The 19,073-nt window shown below is 39.0% G+C and overlaps 1 protein-coding gene across 2 annotated transcripts in view; it reads left to right on the forward strand.

The window, feature by feature from the left end:
* Window positions 1-743: 743 nt before the first annotated feature.
* The window catches only part of LOC109916974 (TATA-binding protein-associated factor 2N-like), a 21,650-nt gene continuing 3,320 nt past the window's right edge, over window positions 744-19,073 (forward strand). Inside the window, exons 1-8 of one of the 2 annotated variants that reach the window (XM_048593102.1) lie at window positions 744-972; window positions 3,699-3,738; window positions 5,366-5,417; window positions 10,371-10,461; window positions 10,573-10,678; window positions 12,591-12,703; window positions 13,066-13,216; window positions 18,182-18,216. In XM_048593102.1, the coding sequence (XP_048449059.1) occupies window positions 966-972; window positions 3,699-3,738; window positions 5,366-5,417; window positions 10,371-10,461; window positions 10,573-10,678; window positions 12,591-12,703; window positions 13,066-13,216; window positions 18,182-18,216 (595 nt within the window). In that variant the 5' untranslated portion in view covers window positions 744-965. Of the gene's footprint in view, window positions 973-3,698; window positions 3,739-5,365; window positions 5,418-10,370; window positions 10,462-10,545; window positions 10,679-12,590; window positions 12,704-13,065; window positions 13,217-18,181; window positions 18,217-19,073 lie in introns of both variants that reach the window. The other variant, XM_048593101.1, reaches the window with a different exon arrangement.

Here is a 19,073-nt window from a genome sequence, read left to right on the forward strand (position 1 = left end):
TCTGAACTGCTTCCGACGCATTAACATCCTTCTATAAGTACGGAGACCAGCACTGTAATGCTAGAAATAGGAGGCTTACCTTAAAAATAAACGATCTCTCATTCATGACAGAGATGAGGAAACTTTCCTCTCTCAGAGAACTGTCTTTACAAGAAGGCAGGGAAACAGGATAAATTATTTATGGCTGTGGGAGGTAGATTTTAGATAGACAAGAGAGTCAAAGATTATAGGAGGGGTTGACAAGAGGGTGGAGTTGAAACCAAATCAGGTCAACCATGATTTTATTAAATGGCAGTGTTTTTGTGAGATGGAGATACTGCCAACTGCCCAGAATGTCGTAAGCAATTGGAGCAGGCCCTCATTGACAGGCAGGGACAGTTGAAACACCCTGAGAGGATGATGTAGAGGTAAATGGAGCCAAGAAGAGCAGACGCCTCTTGAATGAAACAAAAACAGAAACTGCTGCAGAACCTCGGCAGGTCTGACAACAGCCGTGGAGAAAGAGGAGAGTTTAACATTCTGGCTTCAGAGACCCTACTTCTGGAACTCATTGCAAGTCCAGCGGGTCTGTCCAAGGTTCCACAATGTAGGCGTGTCCCCAATGAGCCACGTGCTGCCTGTGTAACCGGTCCCAACCGGTTCGAGAATTGGGTCACACCGGGATCTACCACCTCACATTGGGAGGGGGGGGGGAAAAGCATTGGACACGTGACATCTGCTTTTTGACTCAAAGGAGTGGGGTAATCAAGCTTGGTCGTATGGCCTGAAGGGGTTAGTCAGTTTTATTTGCTCTAGGTGAAGCTTCCCCAATTTGCTGAGTCGGGGTTTGACGGATTGGGCGGTTGGTTTGACAGGTTGAGTCCCCCCGCTGTAGGTGTTGGTGTGAGCCGGGGCCTCCTTTAGCTGCTGAATTAGTGTCGGCGGGAGCGGGGGGGAAACGAACAACCAGCACCAGAAGCGGCAGCATGTCCGGTAAGGGCCTTCACCAGGCTATGATCCCCGCTTACAGCACCAGCATAGGTGCTTTTGGGCCTCCGGTTCGGCCTGTAGAGCTTGACAAGCGTCCTCAGCCTCCCCTCCTCGCTTTTCCGCAGCGCATAACCGTCTTCTCCTGCCCTTTCTGTATCCGGCCCGAGGCCTAGCCCGGTACCGCAACTCGCAGTCGGGAGGGTCGCCCGTGTTTAGGGGTGTGCGTGGGGGAGTTGGGTTCTTTATCGCTTTCCCCGGCCCCGATGGTGAAGTGAGCTGATCTTTTGAGGGGCTGGGGGGAACCCGGGCGGTTTTTGATCCTGTCTCCCGAGCTCCTGTTACTGCGGCCTGGCGAAACAGCGTGACGCAGTTCCAAATGACCCGGCCGCCATCTTGAGGGGCGGGCGGGAAGGGAGACTGCCAGCCTTTCCCAACATCACCCTTCTTTTCCCCAGCCTCCTCAACTCTGCGGAACGTCAAGAATGACCCCTTTCTCCTTCCTCCCGACTGCAAAAATGACCCCCTTTTTCCACCCCACCCGATCCCCTGTCCTTTGTCATATTCCCTCCTAGGCGATTCCTAACATGACCCTCCCCCTCCCTTAAGTACCATTCCCCCACTCATACACATATATGTGCCTTGTGCAGGAGAATGCAGCGAAGTCATTAGTTTCTATGGTAAAATTTGAGCTTCTAAAAATAATGATCACTATTTATTTGAATAGTATGGGCCTAGATGTAATACAATTGGTTTGGAGTGATACTTCTGTGAATCAAATTTCTCTCTTCTGACACCAAGCTAAGAAAGTGGCATTCTACCAGAGGTAACAGCTGCTCTTGAAGATAGTAGATTGCATGCTCTACTTCGTGGGTTAAAGCTGGGCAAATGTGTTATGCCAAGTATTGGAGGGTTTGAGGATGAGGTTATACCTCACTAATAATTGGAATGCACCATACTTCAGATTAAATTGTGGGTAATAAATTAAGATGACTAAAAATGAAAGTTAATGAAAACAAGTGCATTATGTACAGTTGCAAATGGATTGTGGAAATCTAGAGGAGTGAACATAGTAGTGTAGATAGTGAAGCTTAAAGTTGGGGATGGTGTGACCTTGTTTTGCAAATGCAAGGTAAATTACGGGTAACCAGTAGATAAGACTGGATTTTTAGGTGGCCTTCGAGTTCTATAATGTAAAGGTAATCTTGAACTTGTACAAAACTGCCTGTACGGCTCCCCAAAATCTCAGGCAATCTAGTTTAAAAGACTTAATTGGAATAGAATAGCCTCAGCATGCAAAATGGAATGATAAGCTTTTGCAGTTTAAGATTTGATGTTTGGTGTTCTCAAACCTGTGGGTCAAGTGGCAACCACCTTCAAGGTTCTGAGGAGTTAGAAAGGAAGTAACATTTCATGATTTGACATTGGAAGATGCAGTTAGAATAACTGCAGAGTAAACTTGAGGATTCAGAAGTATCTTTGTGTAAAAGTTGAGCAGTGTACATATTGGAGATAGCAAGAACTGCAGATGCTGAAGTCAGCCAATACAGCGTGGAGCTGGAGGAATGCCGCAGATCAGGCAGCATCAGAGGAGTAGGAGAGCTGACGTTTCGGGCTTAGACCCTTCTTCCGGACCTGATTTCAACGTCCCGAAGAGGGTCTAAGCCTGAAACGTCGACTCTCCTCTGATGTTGCCTGACCTGCTGTGTTCCTCCAGCTCCTCTCTGTATCGACAGACTGTGCATGTTCTCTGCTGCAAAATACTAACGCAATTGAAAGACTCAATTACCCCAAAGGAAATTGGGTTAGTGTCTAAAAAGTATATTGAAAGGTACAAATTCATTATTTTCCGGTCACAGTAGGAGGCAAAGTTTTTTTTATAAACATGTTAATCTCAATTCAAAATAAACATTTGCATCATAAAAGTTGCCATTTGGACATTTTGTTTTCACTTAAAAATGTAATCTTTTGACAATCTCACTGGTATTAGCAGCATTGGTTCAATTCCTGCACCAGCTGAGGTTACCTTGAAAGACTCTTCTTTTGAACTTCCCTCCTTGTGTGAGGTGTTGTGACCCTCTGGTTAAACTCACCACCAGTCTCTCTCTACTGCGAGACTAGCCCTATGGTCCCCTTGTACTATGGTGACATTACTTTGTACCTGACATGAGTCTACCTACTATATTGAATTTTTGATTTGGAGACACCTATTAGCTTGTCTTAATACTAATTGAGCGTTGTAAGACTGCTACCACCTAGCTTAAGATGTAGTTGAATTAAACTGCTAAAAAATTAAATAGGACAAGGACTTGGAAGCTGGAGTGCTTTGTAAAGAATTATTAAAATTTAAAAACAATGACTGGAGAAACCATCTTTGCTTATGATTTTTATTCAGCATAATTTGCTCCTGGTTGAGATTGCAGCTATTTTTGTGCAAGTTCCCTTATGTCAGTTTCCTTAAAATCAAGAAGGTTTGTGTGTAGTTGCTTAACTACTATAATTTTGACAGAATAGCCTCTAATATCCATGCAGCCACTGAAACACTTAATTTTATTTCTCGTGAGCTGAACGTCATGAGTTTTCATTAAACTGGGTAAAGGGAACTAGTTCTGACCTACCTTTCCAGGTTTCTTGGAGGTAAATCTTTTAGAAGTGAGCAAGGTTGCGACGTGTTGGCTGATAGTGACTGCTGGTGCTGAATTTTTTTAAAAAACTTTCTTTTAAATTAACAGATTATGGAAATTACAGTCAACCTGGAGCTCAAGCACAAAGGTATGCATGCATGTCAGGACTTAAAAAAGCAAACCTGTAAAACTGAAAATATTTAGAAATTTGAAAGCCAGAATGTGCTGGAAATACAGACTTGTCATTTTTACAGTTGCTGACAGTTGAATTTCTGAATAAAAGCAAAACATTGCAGAAATTGGAGATCTGAAACTTTAAGTGCTGGAAATAATCAGCAGAAGATCATAAGAAATCAAACATTTTGGCACCTCAAGGTTGTTCCATCACTCATTGGGATCGTGGCTGATCTGATCTCATTCTACTTTGCTGCCCTTCCCCCTACTCCTTGATTCCTCAACTAATCAAGAATCTATGTCTGAGCCTTAAGTATACACAAGGACGCTGCCCCCACAAGTCTGTGGCAAGAAAATTCAAATAGTTACCTGCTTTTTCCCTCCTGCCAGCAGATCTAGCAACATCTGTAGAGAAAGAAGTAGTTAAGTTTGAGTCCAATTTGCTTTCTTCAGATTTTGTGTTCCAAGGAAGTCACATTGAAATCTACGTAAGATGCTGCTAGACTTGCTGTGGTTTTTTTTCTAGCATTTGCTTTTTATTTCTGAATATCAGCAATGTGGTTCCTTTAACTGAAAGATTAACATTCCAGGTTTAGAACCTAACTGTTTCTCTCAAGTCTGGCGTATTTCAGTTTAAACTGTTTAAATCTTTTGTACTACATGTGCTTTGCTTTGCTTTGCAAGACCAGCATTTACCATTGAAGGTGGTGAGGTGCCATTTTAGACATCTGCTGTCCATGTGATGTAGGTGAACCCTCAATGGTGTTAAGGAATTCCAGTATTTTTTTGACCCTGTAACTTTATAGTTACAAGTCAGAATGGTGTCTGACTTGGAGGGGAACTTGCTTGTCACCCACGTGTCATCACTAAGTACAAATGTGTTGACCAACCTGCGTGTATTTAATTGGGTTATAGTTTGTCAGGTTCTCTAATCGAAGGCAAATGTTAGTCAGTTATAAATAGCCGATAACTTGATTGGAATAAGTGAGTTCTGCAGTTTTGGTGTATGGGCTACAGTGTCATCAAATGCTGGAAATTCAGAACCAAAATGTGGTTAACTTTTTGAACTGTCCAACATTTAACATTTCACTGTTAAATAACAAATGATTTACAGAAGGTTTTTTGTTTTTTTTTTTTTTTGAAGCATTGATGTAAACTGCTGTAGCTGTTCTAAAGTTTACAAATCAAGGAATTAAACAAACTCAGTATTCTCATGAATTCTGCAATGTTCTAGGTGTAGTGTGATTATGTAGCAATCTCAAGGATAGGGTAAAAGAAAACTTGATATAACTAAATACTTTGAACATGTAGTCATTGACTTGAGTATAGTGTGAATGAAGATTTGTTTTAATGTCACTTTTTTTTTAAAAAAAAATCCTAGCTGAAAGGCAATAGTAGTTGAAGGTCAGTTCCTGATAAGGACTTTGAAACCATGCAGAGCTTTTGTCAGCACACTGCTTTCACTTTTGAACGACACTGAATATCGTGATGTCATTGCTTGTAATTATGTGCTTCACAGCCCAATGTTTTAGTGGAAGTCTTTAAAATGTGATTTTTTTTTTTTTGAAAATGATATTTGTATATTTTTTCCCCTCTTGTAGCTATGGAGCCTATGGTGCCCAGTCAAACCAAAACTATGGGCATGCTTCACAGGTATGTTCAGCGAAATGACTTGGGTTTGAGAGTGACTTGGAAACCATAATGACCTACCATACTCTGCCTTTTGGAGGCTTGTTAACTTTTTCTCTCTGGTGTTCTTTGTATTTTTTTCATGCAAGTGTTTTGACTTCACAAGATTAGTCCTACTAAATGGTTTTGGATTGTTAACCCCCAAGTGCTTAATTAAGTAGGCATCTGAGAGTGGCAGTAAATAAAAATTAATCCTACAGTCTTCTTGAAACTTAAATCTGGGTATCAGCCACTCAAATGTTATAGTGAGAGTCGCTTCTTTTTGTGTGAATTATCATTGGTAATCAGTTGCTAGCAAGTATGATTGTTCACCTAGGAAATTCTGTAATTACTAGTCGGGTCTGAGTTCTTGTGTGGCTGAGGGCTGATCCTATAGCAGCCTTTCTGACCTCGCTTGGTAGGTGCAGTTGGCCCTTGGGATTGACTTGCTGGCATTCATTTCTCTGGTTCCTTTTCAGTACTTCCTCTTACCAGCAGGTATTCTTGAAGAACCCTGTCTCCTCCTACAGGAGATATGAATTGTATATTTGCAGCTAAGAGTTTTTCTCTATAAATCGCTGACTGAATAAGCATGTGATTAACTTAAATATGATCATTGTAGATTAAACTTGAGCCATATCATTTATTGCCAACATAGCTGCTTCTGATGGCTTCCTTTATGAATCTTGTTTTTGAGCTATGGGCTTTGTTATTCAAGTAAGTTAACAGCCCTGTTTGAGTTACTTGTTCTTTTTGCTTTTCAGACAACCTATTGTTTCTAGGTGCAGCTACAAGAGTTAAACTTGTGTTTGCGATTTTCCCCTGCTTGGCATCAGAACTGCATTACAAAGATTTATGGATATGTTACTGTGTTTCCCTATATTTAATGTTCTGAATATGTAGTTTGGTAGTGTCCCTACCTCTGAGTCAGGAGACCTGGGTTCAAGTCCCTAACCTGCTCTAGAGGTGTGAATAATGTCTCAATCTGGCTTAACAATAATTGAGATTTCTGTTGTAATTAGAGCAGGCTTTATTCTGATCTCAACTCCATTTTAAGCAATCATTAAGCACAGGTCACGATTACGTTTTGATCAGCTTGCCATTAGTGAAATAAACTCTTTATATCTGATTACTCGTAATACCTTTTGATACTCGTGCAGTAAACTGTAGGCTTTCAAATGATTCGTGGATACCAATTTTAAATCTCTTGGTGAAGGCATAGCTGGCTATTAACGTCTTGTCCAAATACTTGATATTTGTAGTCATATTTTCTGTTGCGCAATTTTATAAGTCACTTTTTTTATTACACTATGCTATGAAAGCGGAGACCAATACCTATACTTCTGCTACTTCTGGCCTTGGATGAGGACATCTAGAGGACTGGAACAATCGTGATCTGACCTTCACTTTACCCAAAATTGTTCTCGTGTAGAAAAAGCCTCATTTGCCCATCACTATGGACATGCGATGTATTTGTAAATTGGTCTGACTGCCTGAATCATGTGTGATCTTGCCTCTCCTACCTCAAATCCTAGACACCAATCTCTACACTCAATTTCAGGCCTCTTGTACATCCCTTCCTTCCGTCACTCCAGTAATTGCAGCTGTGCCTTTTAGATTCGTGGGTCTAAAATTTAGACCCTTCTCCTTATTTCCTCTTTTTTATAAATTCTGTTTATAACTTAACTCTTTGCCCAAATGTCTGCTGTCTTTAAATAAAATTTGATGCCAAGCTGCGCAAGATGTTAGGTAACTTTTTTTGTGAATAGTCTGAGACATCCTTACTATTTAAAGATGGTATTCAAATGCAAGAAGACCATCCTGATGTTGTAGCACTGCAATTTTTAACTCCGTACTCCCTGGTTGAAATACTGAAACAGACCTTTTGGGTCAGTGTGTTCATCTTCTGATCCAGCCCACTGAAGAAGCAAATAATACTAATGTTCCATATTCCTCTTGCATAATATAATTTTGAATGAAAGCATTTTCTGCTTCAACTGCCAATGCTGGAAATGAGTTCTAAATTTTAACCCAAGACACCTCCATCATTTATAAATAACTCTTCAATATTAGAAACTGTTTGAGATGGAAGTGCCTATTTTGAACATATGGTCACTAATGCAGTGAAGCAGCTAATTGTGTGGAAACAGCAATAAATGCATTTAATTGGTTGCGTTGGTCATTTATTTTATTGAATTGATATTTCACACTAACTCCTCAGGTGTTAAAATATTGGAATCTTTTTGTTCCTGTCTCGTTCTACCATCTTTTCTGAGATGGTACTTTTACAGCAGTGCACTGCACTGTACTGTTGCATGGACCTATTATTTAGTGGGGCTTGGCCCTGAACATTGATTCATGAGCAGTGTTACTGAGAAGAGACTGGCAGGAACGCATTTTGCTCCACATGGCAATTTTCATAATTTTTTAAGTATCGTTTCTAGCGTATGTTTGTTTTCAGTCATAACTCTGGTTGCTTAACCTCGAGTGTCTAATTGCAACCTGCATTTAACAGTGGTGTAATTTGAGTTGATCATGCTTTTGAAGGCATCCAAATGCACCAGTAATGAAATCATTGCATATATTGAAATGATGAGATGACATTTAATCTGTCACTTTGCTTCCAACTCGTTTATCTATTTGAACAACTATCAACTTTTTTTTTTGTGTGAGGGATGATGAGATTTATTCATCTCAATTCTTTGCAAGTCATCTTTTTCTCTAACTCTTGGAAGATTTTGGTACAGTTATTAACTGAACATTTACTTTTTTTGCTTTCCAACTTCTAAAACCTGAACTGCATTCCTGCTTCCTGGGTCTTTCTAGTGGGTTGTGCTTTTGTTGGGAAATGAAGAATTTCTTTTTCTGGAGACATCTGGATGATCTACAGAACTAATTTTCAGATCTGTTGGCACTCATTCATTCTGCTTGACATCACTCGATCTGATCTTGAAATTTGTACTGTTCTGAGATTTCACTGCTACCATCAAATTTTTCGTTGCTGTGCTCCTTTTTATTAAAGTTACTATGGCTTTCCTATCAACTAGGTTCAATAACGGAACAAATATGAATGTTAACCAGAGGGTACCTAACTTTCTGCAAGATGTTGAACATCTTGTATACTACCCATTAATCGTTTTCATGAGGAAAGAATTTTTTTCGAGCATGGCAGTAAATCATTGCATTTTGTCTTGGTTCATGTTATTTCAACACTTGTATACGATTCCTCAATTGGCAAAGAGGACAGTTTAGAAATGCTCACGGTTTATAGGTGCTTTTCAGGTCTTCTGCTCACTGTCTTTTCAATTTAAAATTACCCAAGACATTCATGTACACCTGGAGTCCTATCTGTAAGTTCACATTTGACCTGCTGGTTTTGTGTCCGAGACTTTTCCACATCTCCATTCGTTGCAAAATTTTGAAAAAGGCAGTGATTTATTCAGCTTTTTTTAAAAAAAATAAAATCAGTTAAAAGTGTAACAAATAGAATTACATAGATTACTTCCATGCTTTACAATCAGCTGAACTGGCCCATGCTGCTTTTATACTTCACGTGAGCTTCTTCCCAGCCATGACAACATTTTCCTTCTATTTCTTTTCTTTTTCTCCAGTGTTTGGATAACTTTCCTTTTTAAATAAATCCTATGTTGTTGGCCTCTGTTAATCCTTGTGGTTTTGAGTTTTACAAACTAACCACTGAACAAAATTTCTCCTGAGTCCCCTGTTAGACTTCTTTGACTCATTGTGGTACATTGTTTTGATCTCAAGCGGAAATATGTTTAAGTTGGCCAGACAATGATAAAGAGCTGTTCCACCAACTTTTTTGGGGTAGTGTGGCTTGGATGGAGGGACCCAAGTTCGTTCAGCCTTTCGTGAGCAAACACCTTTTGTTCTGGTGTCATCCTTGTCAAACTTCGCACCTTCTCCACTGTGCCTTTTTAATAATGGACAGTTCTGGTCACTGTGTGATAAAACTGGTTTCTGTACAAATTATTTTTCTGTCCATTGGAATTTGACCCACTGTTACTTCCACTACTGCCTTGTTCCCTAATTATTGTCTTCTGTTTTTGTGTCCTTATCCCTAAATATCTTACTCCTTGGAAAGTTGTGTCTCTTTCCTGACAAAGTGCACCACTTCATGATTTTGTCTTGAAATTCAAATGCCAGTTGTGACAGTTCTTGCAGATTTATCAAAGTCATCTTTACTTTGTGACCACTGTCTTCATTAGCTATAAACCCTTACGGTTCTCCCAAACTTTGAATAGCAGTTAAGAACTGAGAGGCATAACTATCTACTTCATTAAGTAGATAGTAACACTAACACTAAATGTGTTGGTGTACAGCACATCTTTTCAATGTACCTTCAAATTTTGTTGCACTTGCATTATTTTTGACATTACAGGGCCTTTAGTACATTCCAGGTTGCTGTTGGGCTTAGGAACGTTATGCAGTTTTCCTTTCTTCTACAGAAGCTCTGATATGAATGTTTAAGTCTTTGGACAGGACCTCCTAACTTCCAGAAGTAGGAATAGTTTTGTCAATAACAAAAAGCTGGCATCCACACTAATTATACAAATGTACTTTTGTACTAAATGGATTCTTTGTGCATGAAAATTAACTATCATTTTTTCTCACTGAATTTGTGAAAAATGAAAACTTGCAGATTTGATGGCATTTGTGTGTGTAACTTATCCTAATTGCAGAGATGAAGTAGCTGCATATTTTGGGGATGAGGGGGAATAAAGTTGGCAAAAGACTACCTTTTTCAAAATAAATCAAATGGTTTGCACAGTAGTGTTGAATGATTTGGGGAATGTAAGTAAAATGGAATAAATTCCCCAGCAGAGTATCCTACTGGGAAAGGGCATATTGGTGGTTGGGATAGTACGTATAAGTGAAACCATTTATAATGTAACTAATGTACATCTCTCTACCAAGGGTTATGGTGGATATGAGCAGTCTGGTGGTGCTTCTGGATATGGACAAAGCCAAAGTGGGTATGGTTCAAGTTATGGACAAGGACAGTCAGGTATGCCATGGTTTTTGTCTGAATTGTAGCTTTCCCTGAATAAGGGTAGCTATATCAATGTAAATTTCACTTTCTATTTTACAGGGTTAAATTCTTCTCAATCTTCAACAGGCTATCGACAGAGTGGACACAGCTATGGAAGTGAGAGCTCCCATAATACTTACGGACAGCAACCATTGTATGGAAATTATGGGCAGCATTCAGATTCCCCTAGCAGGTAATGTCCCAGTAATTCACTCAATCACACACGTTTGTTTCTTTAATTGTATGGAATGTATCATATTTTTGGTCAGGAGTAAAATACTTCTTCAGACTGCTGGTCCTGGCTTGGTTTTTTAAAAAATCGCTGCTATCCTTTGCAGAATGCATTAGATTTCTTAATTGTCTATTTATTTAAAATTGCTGCCTTTAATTACCGCCTCATACTTTTTTGCATCTGGTTGTCATTTAAATCACATTTGCCTATGATTGCCATATTTTTGGAGTTCTTCAAAGTAGTGGCATTGCACCCTAGGGTATGTTCAGCCCTTCAATTTATCCCACCATCTGGAACCCCCAATGACTTGTGTAGGACAGTTCCTACTTAGAGTGCATTCCTTCTGGGAATGTAGCCTCATCAGAAAGTGCTGCTATTTTGGATTTGCCATGGTAAGAGTGACTTTCTTGAGAGCAGGATATTTAGAAAACTTCTTTCCCTTTCTCTTCCGCTACCCCAAAGAATTTTCACACCAATTATTCATAATTTTCAAGTTACAGTGCCCTTTGCACCTACCTCCTCCCAAACACCTTCACATGGTCCTTCTGTCAGATTCCAAGATCACATGTACAGTGCACAGCTGTTTACCATATCCCATGTCACCATGTGCAACAGGATTGGAGGATTACTTGTATACATTACAAGATTGTGTATAGCGCATGCCTTGCCAACTTCCTGTACCATTTAATGCCACACTTATATAACTAAATTTATTTTAGCCTAGGCAAATTTATTCTACTTACCCCTGATTGACTTATTGTAACATGGGATTGACTCCGAGCCCTGGTCCTCCCAATCCCGACTTCCACTTTGAACAGCTGCAGCACAAGAACTCAAACGGTAAGTAAACCTTCATCCTGCGGCTATTGCATGACCATTGTTAAAGTACACTTAATGTATTTGGGTGCAGAGTGCTCCTATCCACTACAATCCTGAATTCACATATGCAGTTGTGTAGTTGTACCTTCCCTAGCAATAACCCATTCCTGCTGTGCTGATTTGTATCTTGTTTCTGCTTTAAAATCATGTGTGAGCTGTATTATCAAATTGTGTTGAACAGACACTTGATACCAGGTTGTGGAGCAGTTTTTCATTTCGATTGAAATCCCATTGAAGCCAAGCTCATAACTTTATTCCACCATAATCTTAACTCTTGGAGCCCAGTGACCTTTTTTGGTTCCTAGGACAGGAGTTTACAGCATTATCTTTTCTGCTTCTCTTCCTCCTATTTGTTTTTGGTCATGCCACCTTGCACTGTAACTTTTCCCTGAAGCCTTAATGACCATGCTACTTTAATTTTTACCATTTCAAGTACAGGTTCCTCCGAGGACAAGACTGCATCCTTATCTCTTGAACACTCTATGAAATATCCTGTAATATGATGCAATTGGTGTTGCAGTTTTCAAAGCTTCTATCTGTAATTGAGAGCTTGTTTGTACTTGCTATCTGGTATTGAGCTTAGAATTATTTTTAAATTCCAGGTTGTCTACACTTTTCCTATAGCAGCTATATAATATTCAGCAGCCATCACTTTATTTACCTGATGCTTCAAAACTTGAATGAACCCAAGACTCTGTCTTGCCCCAACCTCGAGTCAATTAACAGGAAAGCTTTATGGAGCATTATATAAAAGGCTGAATGAATGGATGCTTGATAGGCACCCTGTAAATCATGACCCACTAGCTGCTCTGAAACCGGACTTAACAGTTAATTTCCCTAAACACTGAATAGCCTCTGAACACTCCAGCCAAATTCACCACCTCGGATGGGAACAGTGCGATAATTAGAACAGTGCCTCTGACTGCTAGATAAACCTTGGTCACCAACTAAGAAAAATGTTGGATAGTCCATTTAATAACAACTTCTTTTACAGCTATGGCTCAAAGTCTGAGACACAATATAGTACCCAGCAAAGCCAACCAAGTTACAGCCACTCCACTTCGTATCATCCACCTCATGACAACTACGGCCAACAGACCTCAGGAGGTAAGGGCAATGGGGAGCTGTAGAAACATTTGGTATTTTTTTTAAATATACTAATCCAGTACTGTGCATGTGGGAGAGTCAGAGTGAATGGGATGAATTATGGGTAAAAGTTGATAATGAAAATTTTCTTCACTTGTTCAGTGAAAGTTTTTGAGGGCGGAGGGGTAGAGAGGGGAAGCAGGTCCAAGTTGAGGCCACATAACTGCTTATCTTGGAAACTTATTTGAAAAATTGAGCAAAGTATTAATTTTTGAGAATGGAAGCTTCTGTAAATTACAATTAGTATTTTTTTAAAATAACTAACTAGAGATGCTTCAAGTGACAATTGTTAATAACCATTGAATTTTCTTTCCAACTCCAAGATGACTATGAGCAAGATAGACCTAGCAGGAGTAAATTTGGAGATGACAACCGGAGCTTTGGCAGATCACAGGGTAATGGAGGTAGAGGTCGTGGAGGATATGGTCATGGTGGCTTTGACGGTGATGGTAGAGGGGGACGTGGTAGAATGGGGTAGGTGCTTCTTCATTATATTTAATTAAAAACATGCCTGTCAAGTCACATCTTAACAGAATCTGTTCCATGTTGTATAGAATATGGGAGTTAATTTATGTACTGTACTGTACTTGATTTAAATTAACTTTTAAACTGGAAAGTTGTGTAGTTTCTACCATTTGGTAGATGACACTAGTTAAGACAAATGATTTCTAACCTAGCTGTTAAAGCTTCTCTAAATTTGTGCCACTGCATATTGTGTAAGTGACTGTTGTCTATGTTCATAAAATTAATGGAAATCTAGCTTTGCAATTTTTAATAGATCATTCTGGTACTTGGATGTGTTGACTTGTTTCATAGCTAATTGTTATGACAGTCTGAAATATCAGAGTGGTTATCTTCTTGTATGAGTCCATATGCTATTTAGACTGCTTTTCAACCACAAACTTGTCTGCTCTATCCATCTTAGTGTATATACAGATACTTGAGCAATAATACTGCCATGGTCACTTGAATTTAATAAAATGTAAAAGCATTTGTATTACATGCTGCACTTCAGTATGTGGAAGCTTTCAGATTTGGGCTGGGCTACACTGAGCAAATGGAGTGACTTGAATTCAAGTCATAGCTTATAAGGTCCAGATCTTGCATGGTCTCGGCTACTGTTTAAAATTGCTTTCGAGGATGAAATGAAAAATTCCTTTGTGCAGGAGCTCCAAATGAACTAGACTCTTTGAACAAACGCGAAGTGAACTGTTATTTGGCTTGCCTTGTCCAAGATCTCTTTAGATATTGAAAGTGTTACAATTCAAAATATTTCTATACCTAGACTGAGGCAACAATGTTTAATCTTAAACAAGGAACAAAAACAGGACTGAGGAAGGGTCACCAGACCCAAAAAGTTAACTCTGGATTTTTTTTTCTTTACAGATGCTGATAGACCTGCTGAGCTTTTCCAGCAACTTGTTTTTGTTCCTGACTTACAGCATCTGAAGTTCTTTTGGTTTTTGTTAACTTTAAAGTTATTTTAATTGTTTTCAGCCATAGGTTCATTTTTTTAGAGTAATGTGACTAGTTTTTGTTTAGTTTTATGAAGCACTTATTCATTTAAGAAATACAAAACTTTAACAGGGGCGGCACGGTGGCCCAGTGGTTAGTCAGGAACCCGGGTTTGGTTTCACCCTTGGGCAACTGTGTGGAGTTTGTGCATTCTCCCCGTGTCTGCGCGGGGTTGCTCTGGTTTCCTCCCATGGTCCAAAGATGTGCAGGCTAGGTGGATTGGCTGTGCTAAATTGCCCATAGTTTTCATGGATGTGTAGATTAGGTGGGTTGTAGGGGAATGGGTCTGGGTGGGATGCTCTGAGGGTCAGTGTGGACTTGTTGGGCTGAAGGGCCTGTTTCCACACTGCAGGGATTCCATGATTTTTAATACCATTCCTTCTATAAATATTGATTACTGCAGCTAACAAAGCTAAGCTTGGTGAAATAAATATGGTTAAGCTGCATTTATTTGTTGTTGAGCCTCCCGAGGTGATGCTCTTTGTCCATCTGTGTAAATGATACCTGACGACCTAAGGCTGCTGCACCAAAAGACATGTGGCTTCCTCTGCAATACAAATCTATAATTGTTTTGCTATCTAAGTTGCTGTATGGTTTATTTTGATAAAATTAATTACCATCCATTTAATGTCCAAGTTCAAGATCCTATTTTCACACTAAAGTGGCACTTCTGAATGCTGCACTGTTCAAAAGTGTTACATTCTTGGGTAAGTTTGTAACCTGGTGGTCTTTTAATGTGGGAGTTCCTGTGTCAAAGCTATGTTTTGTGATTGTCGAAGCTGCCAAAAATACTAAATCATTCAGTTGTCATAGGTTGTAACCACCAACCCCTCCAAGATTGTTGTGCACATTGTTGGCATGCTGACCATGACATTTTCTCCCAGTTTGGGAAGTTGATTTCATGCACAGACCTGAAGCCTGCACAGCAAAAAGATGACTATTACACTGGATGTAATTAGCTTAAACAGCTGCTCTCTCAGTTGCACTGGGACCTGAGCTGAATAAGTTCATATTGCATTTTGTCCATGGTGGAAGCAGTTATTTGAACTGTCCAATACAATGGGATTTTTGAGTCCCAAACTGCCTGTGAATGGAAAAGCAGTATTAACTCTCTCTCTACTATTTTGGTTTTATGCTTCAGATAGGATTTTAGTGACTTTTCTACATTGAAGGTGCAGGACCACTTTAAAAGTGGGTCTACTGCAAATACTGGTTAGAATCTGCAGATTTTAACATGTAGGTTCTTTCAGTAAACTAATGATCTCCCAAATTAACTAGTGTTATGCCTCAAGCTGGGTTTGAGTTTGCATGACATGTGGCTAACACTTCTGTAGTTGAGCATCCTAATTTTTGGAAACTAGAGAAATGAGTTGTGTTTTTACTTTTACGTTGGTCACTATTTAATGTTGATGCTATCCTTTTGATTTAAATTTATGCCAGTTTATCTCCAGGCAGGACCATACTAGCAGATTTATTCAGATGTTGCATTTATTGTGATCTCCTTGCTGAGAAGGCAGGGGAGGTTTGAATCCACCAGGAGTAAATCATTTGTTTTTGCTCTGTCTTCTGAAATACTGTAGGAATTGGACATTTGTAGGTATACATTGCAATTATGGTGTGCTGACACTTGTCAGTAACCTTAATATATTTCACAAGATTGTGGTATGTTCAGAGTTCTTGAAAGAATAACTTGTGTGGAACAAAGTCTTTTTTGCCTCTTTTCCATGTTGCAGTGCTTTTTTTGTAATTGTTTTATTGTTGCATATGTTCAGTGCATTCTACTGTGCAAGCAGTAATGTCAAATTTATGTAATCTATGAAAATGCTAAGTAAGTGTTATTTGTTTGAAATATTGTGCATTTCGTTCTGCCATGAATGAGGTTCTAAGCCATCTGCAGTGAAATTTTCGTAGAGGCTGCAACGTAGCTCCAATTTGCAAAAAGTGGATTGCGTTTAGATTTATTCAGTATATATTCAACTTGTGCCTAGGTACAGTGAGAAGTGGATGGAGTTACTGCCTGCACAGGAAAAAGTGAGACTTAGGGTTTTTTCTAAACAAATCCAATCTGATGACCTTAAATTTTTCATAAGGTCATTGTTCACTTGTCAGTTCATAAAGCACTACAACTGAAGGCTTACTGTAACTGGTGATCCTTGGCCTTAGTGGTCCGTTTATTAATAGTTGTAATGGAGGGTATTTTTGGGTGTATATTGTTCTATTGTGCTCGCCTTTTGGTTTATGATTGGGCAGTGCTGCAAATGAGAGAATTCAGCATGGTTTTTCCTGATCGTGAGTGGGAGCAAGTGAAGCAATGCCATCTAAATTTGAACTAACATAAGATGCATTATGCAAGTAAAGTTGCTATAATAAAGCTGTAGAATTTTTATCCTCCCCAGGGAAGTGTCTGGTTTCCACTTGATCAAGTATTTGGAACACTAATCAAAAGTTCAGGGTGAAAAATAATGGTCACCAATCTTCCAAACGTGTTCCTCAGCAATGCACTATTGCAGTCACTAATCTTGCCATTGGAAGCTGTTGAACTCGGCTATTGTACTGGGGTGTTCTATCGGTTTGTTTAGAAGTAGGCCAAAACAAACGTCAAATGTGTACAGCTTCTAGCTAAAGATTTGGGAGTTGCTTCTGCACCTGGGTTTGTAGTAATTTCATCTTCACTGGTAAATATTGAATTGGTCTCTTTAAACTAGTGTATTTTCTTATCTCGGTTGCTCAGCTGATCCTGCTAGCCCTGCAGCTAATTATAACTCGACATAGAATTAAACTTCCCTCTTGTCTATTAACTGGTAGATGTTTCAGTACTGAAATAATAAAAGTTGAAAATGCTAGGAATTGTCATTATTTTAGATTTCCAGTATCCAAAATACTTCTGTTTTGAATTCTTGGGCCAGCATTTATTGTCAGCCTGAAGTGCCTGTGTGAAGCTGGTGGTGAAGATTGTTTTAATATTTTCTAATTAAGGTAGGAGGTAAGGACATTTTTGTCCAAGGGTGAAATAGTTCAGTTATTTAAGACTGGACACAATGCATATTAGCAGTAGGTTCACTTGCTCAACTTCTTTTTCTTCCCTTGGTTTTGAATGTGGACCTGAATATACGTATTTGGATTCTATTTTAAAGGTTCTGTTTTAAAGACATTCATATCACTCAAAGTACCATAGTTTAGTTCTTCAAACTGTCAATTTGGATGTAGGATATACCTTTCTTTCAGTTTGTGGTTAGTGTAAATTTTGGCACAATTAATGAAACTTTTAAACCCAAACTTAAAAGTGAAGTTCAAGGACTTGGCTTATACTGGTTATGGCACACACTCTCATTGGTTATACTACGTACTAATGACTGTGTACTTTAATTCTTAACCATGCACTCATGTAAGAAAAAAAAAACTTCTTGTAATATTATTAAACTTGCTTTGTTAACTTGCTCTTTTTTTTTTGTGCCACATGTTTGAATGAGTGAGCTAGTATGCTTCTCAACCTCAACTGAATTTCATGCATTTCACACACCTGTGGCCTCTGAAGCTTAAACTCATAAATTGTTAAAGCTGTTCCAGTAGCCTTGGTCATATTTAAAGCAAATGGTCCAAAAGTCTTCTGGCCAACTTGTTTTGAGTAAATTGTAACATAGCTAAGGGCTAAATAATAGGTTTACTCTAGTGGAACTCATTTTGAAACATGGTTTCACTTGCCCTAACGCTAGACACTAAAATTGGGTAATCTCATCAATTCTGAAGTTCGTTGTTGCTGTTAAAGTTTCTGCAATCTCCTCTGGGGATTTTGAATGACCTGGTTACTCAACTTGTGACAGTAATTATCAAAACTTTCATTATACCAAGATAAAGCCTTTTGGTTTAAACCTTTTAACTGGCATGAGGAAATCATCACTTCTTCAATTTCTTTTTCCTCTGCAGTGGTGGTGATCGTGGTGGCTTCAATAATTTTGGTGGTAAGTTTTGAGTATTAGAACTGTTATAAGTGAAATTCTGTATGAAGCCTGTGACATAAAGCCACCATTTCCTCATAATTTTCAGTGGGAATGTTTGGTATATACCAGCCTGGAAACATAGTGATAGGTTCAGCTAGCAGCAGTGTTGAGACTTGATCCTAAGTTTTGGGCTGGGGTCTGAATGTGGAAAGAAGCATGGAGGCGATGGGTGGTGAAAATGAGACTAGATGCAACCTTCCACAATTGATACTAGAGATGCACAATCTACTAGAAAACAAACTAGGGGCTTGATATTTCAATCCCATCACTATTCCTTCCAGTCTGTGTAGGTGCTTGTGGCGTGAGTAGCAACCTGGAAACTATTGAACAGGTTGCTCTTCTCTTAAGGTGCTGTGGAACCATTTAAGATTCTGTGTTTTAAAATGAACTGACCTTCTAAATTTCTGTTGTTTATCAATGGTCCTATCTCGTAATGGGTAGTGCTTGTTCAGATATCTCTGTAATCATCCAATATAACATCAATTTGAAACTTGCTACTTATTGCACCTCAAGTGTTTACTTTTGGGTAGAAACAGCTGTATTTGCTTAAAATAAATATGCTGGGAAGGGTGTGGAGGGAGAACCATCAATCTGATAAATTGGGATTTATCAAAAAGCATTGTTTTGTCTAACTAGCTTTGTAAACGTGTTTTGTTTTGAAACACTGCATTAAATTTTGTGCTAAGTCTTCAGTTTGTGCTAGAGTCTATAGAACAAGGTCATGATATTTAGCAATAGAAGTTGGCTGAGTGGCATTATCCAGAAGAGTGTTTGGTCCTGGCAATATTCTGAATTCAGTCTATGTGACTGTGTCTTCT

Source organism: Rhincodon typus, unplaced genomic scaffold, assembly GCF_021869965.1.
Source record: "Rhincodon typus isolate 14 unplaced genomic scaffold, sRhiTyp1.1 hic_rhity00002327, whole genome shotgun sequence".
In the NCBI taxonomy this organism is placed as follows: domain Eukaryota; kingdom Metazoa; phylum Chordata; class Chondrichthyes; order Orectolobiformes; family Rhincodontidae; genus Rhincodon; species Rhincodon typus.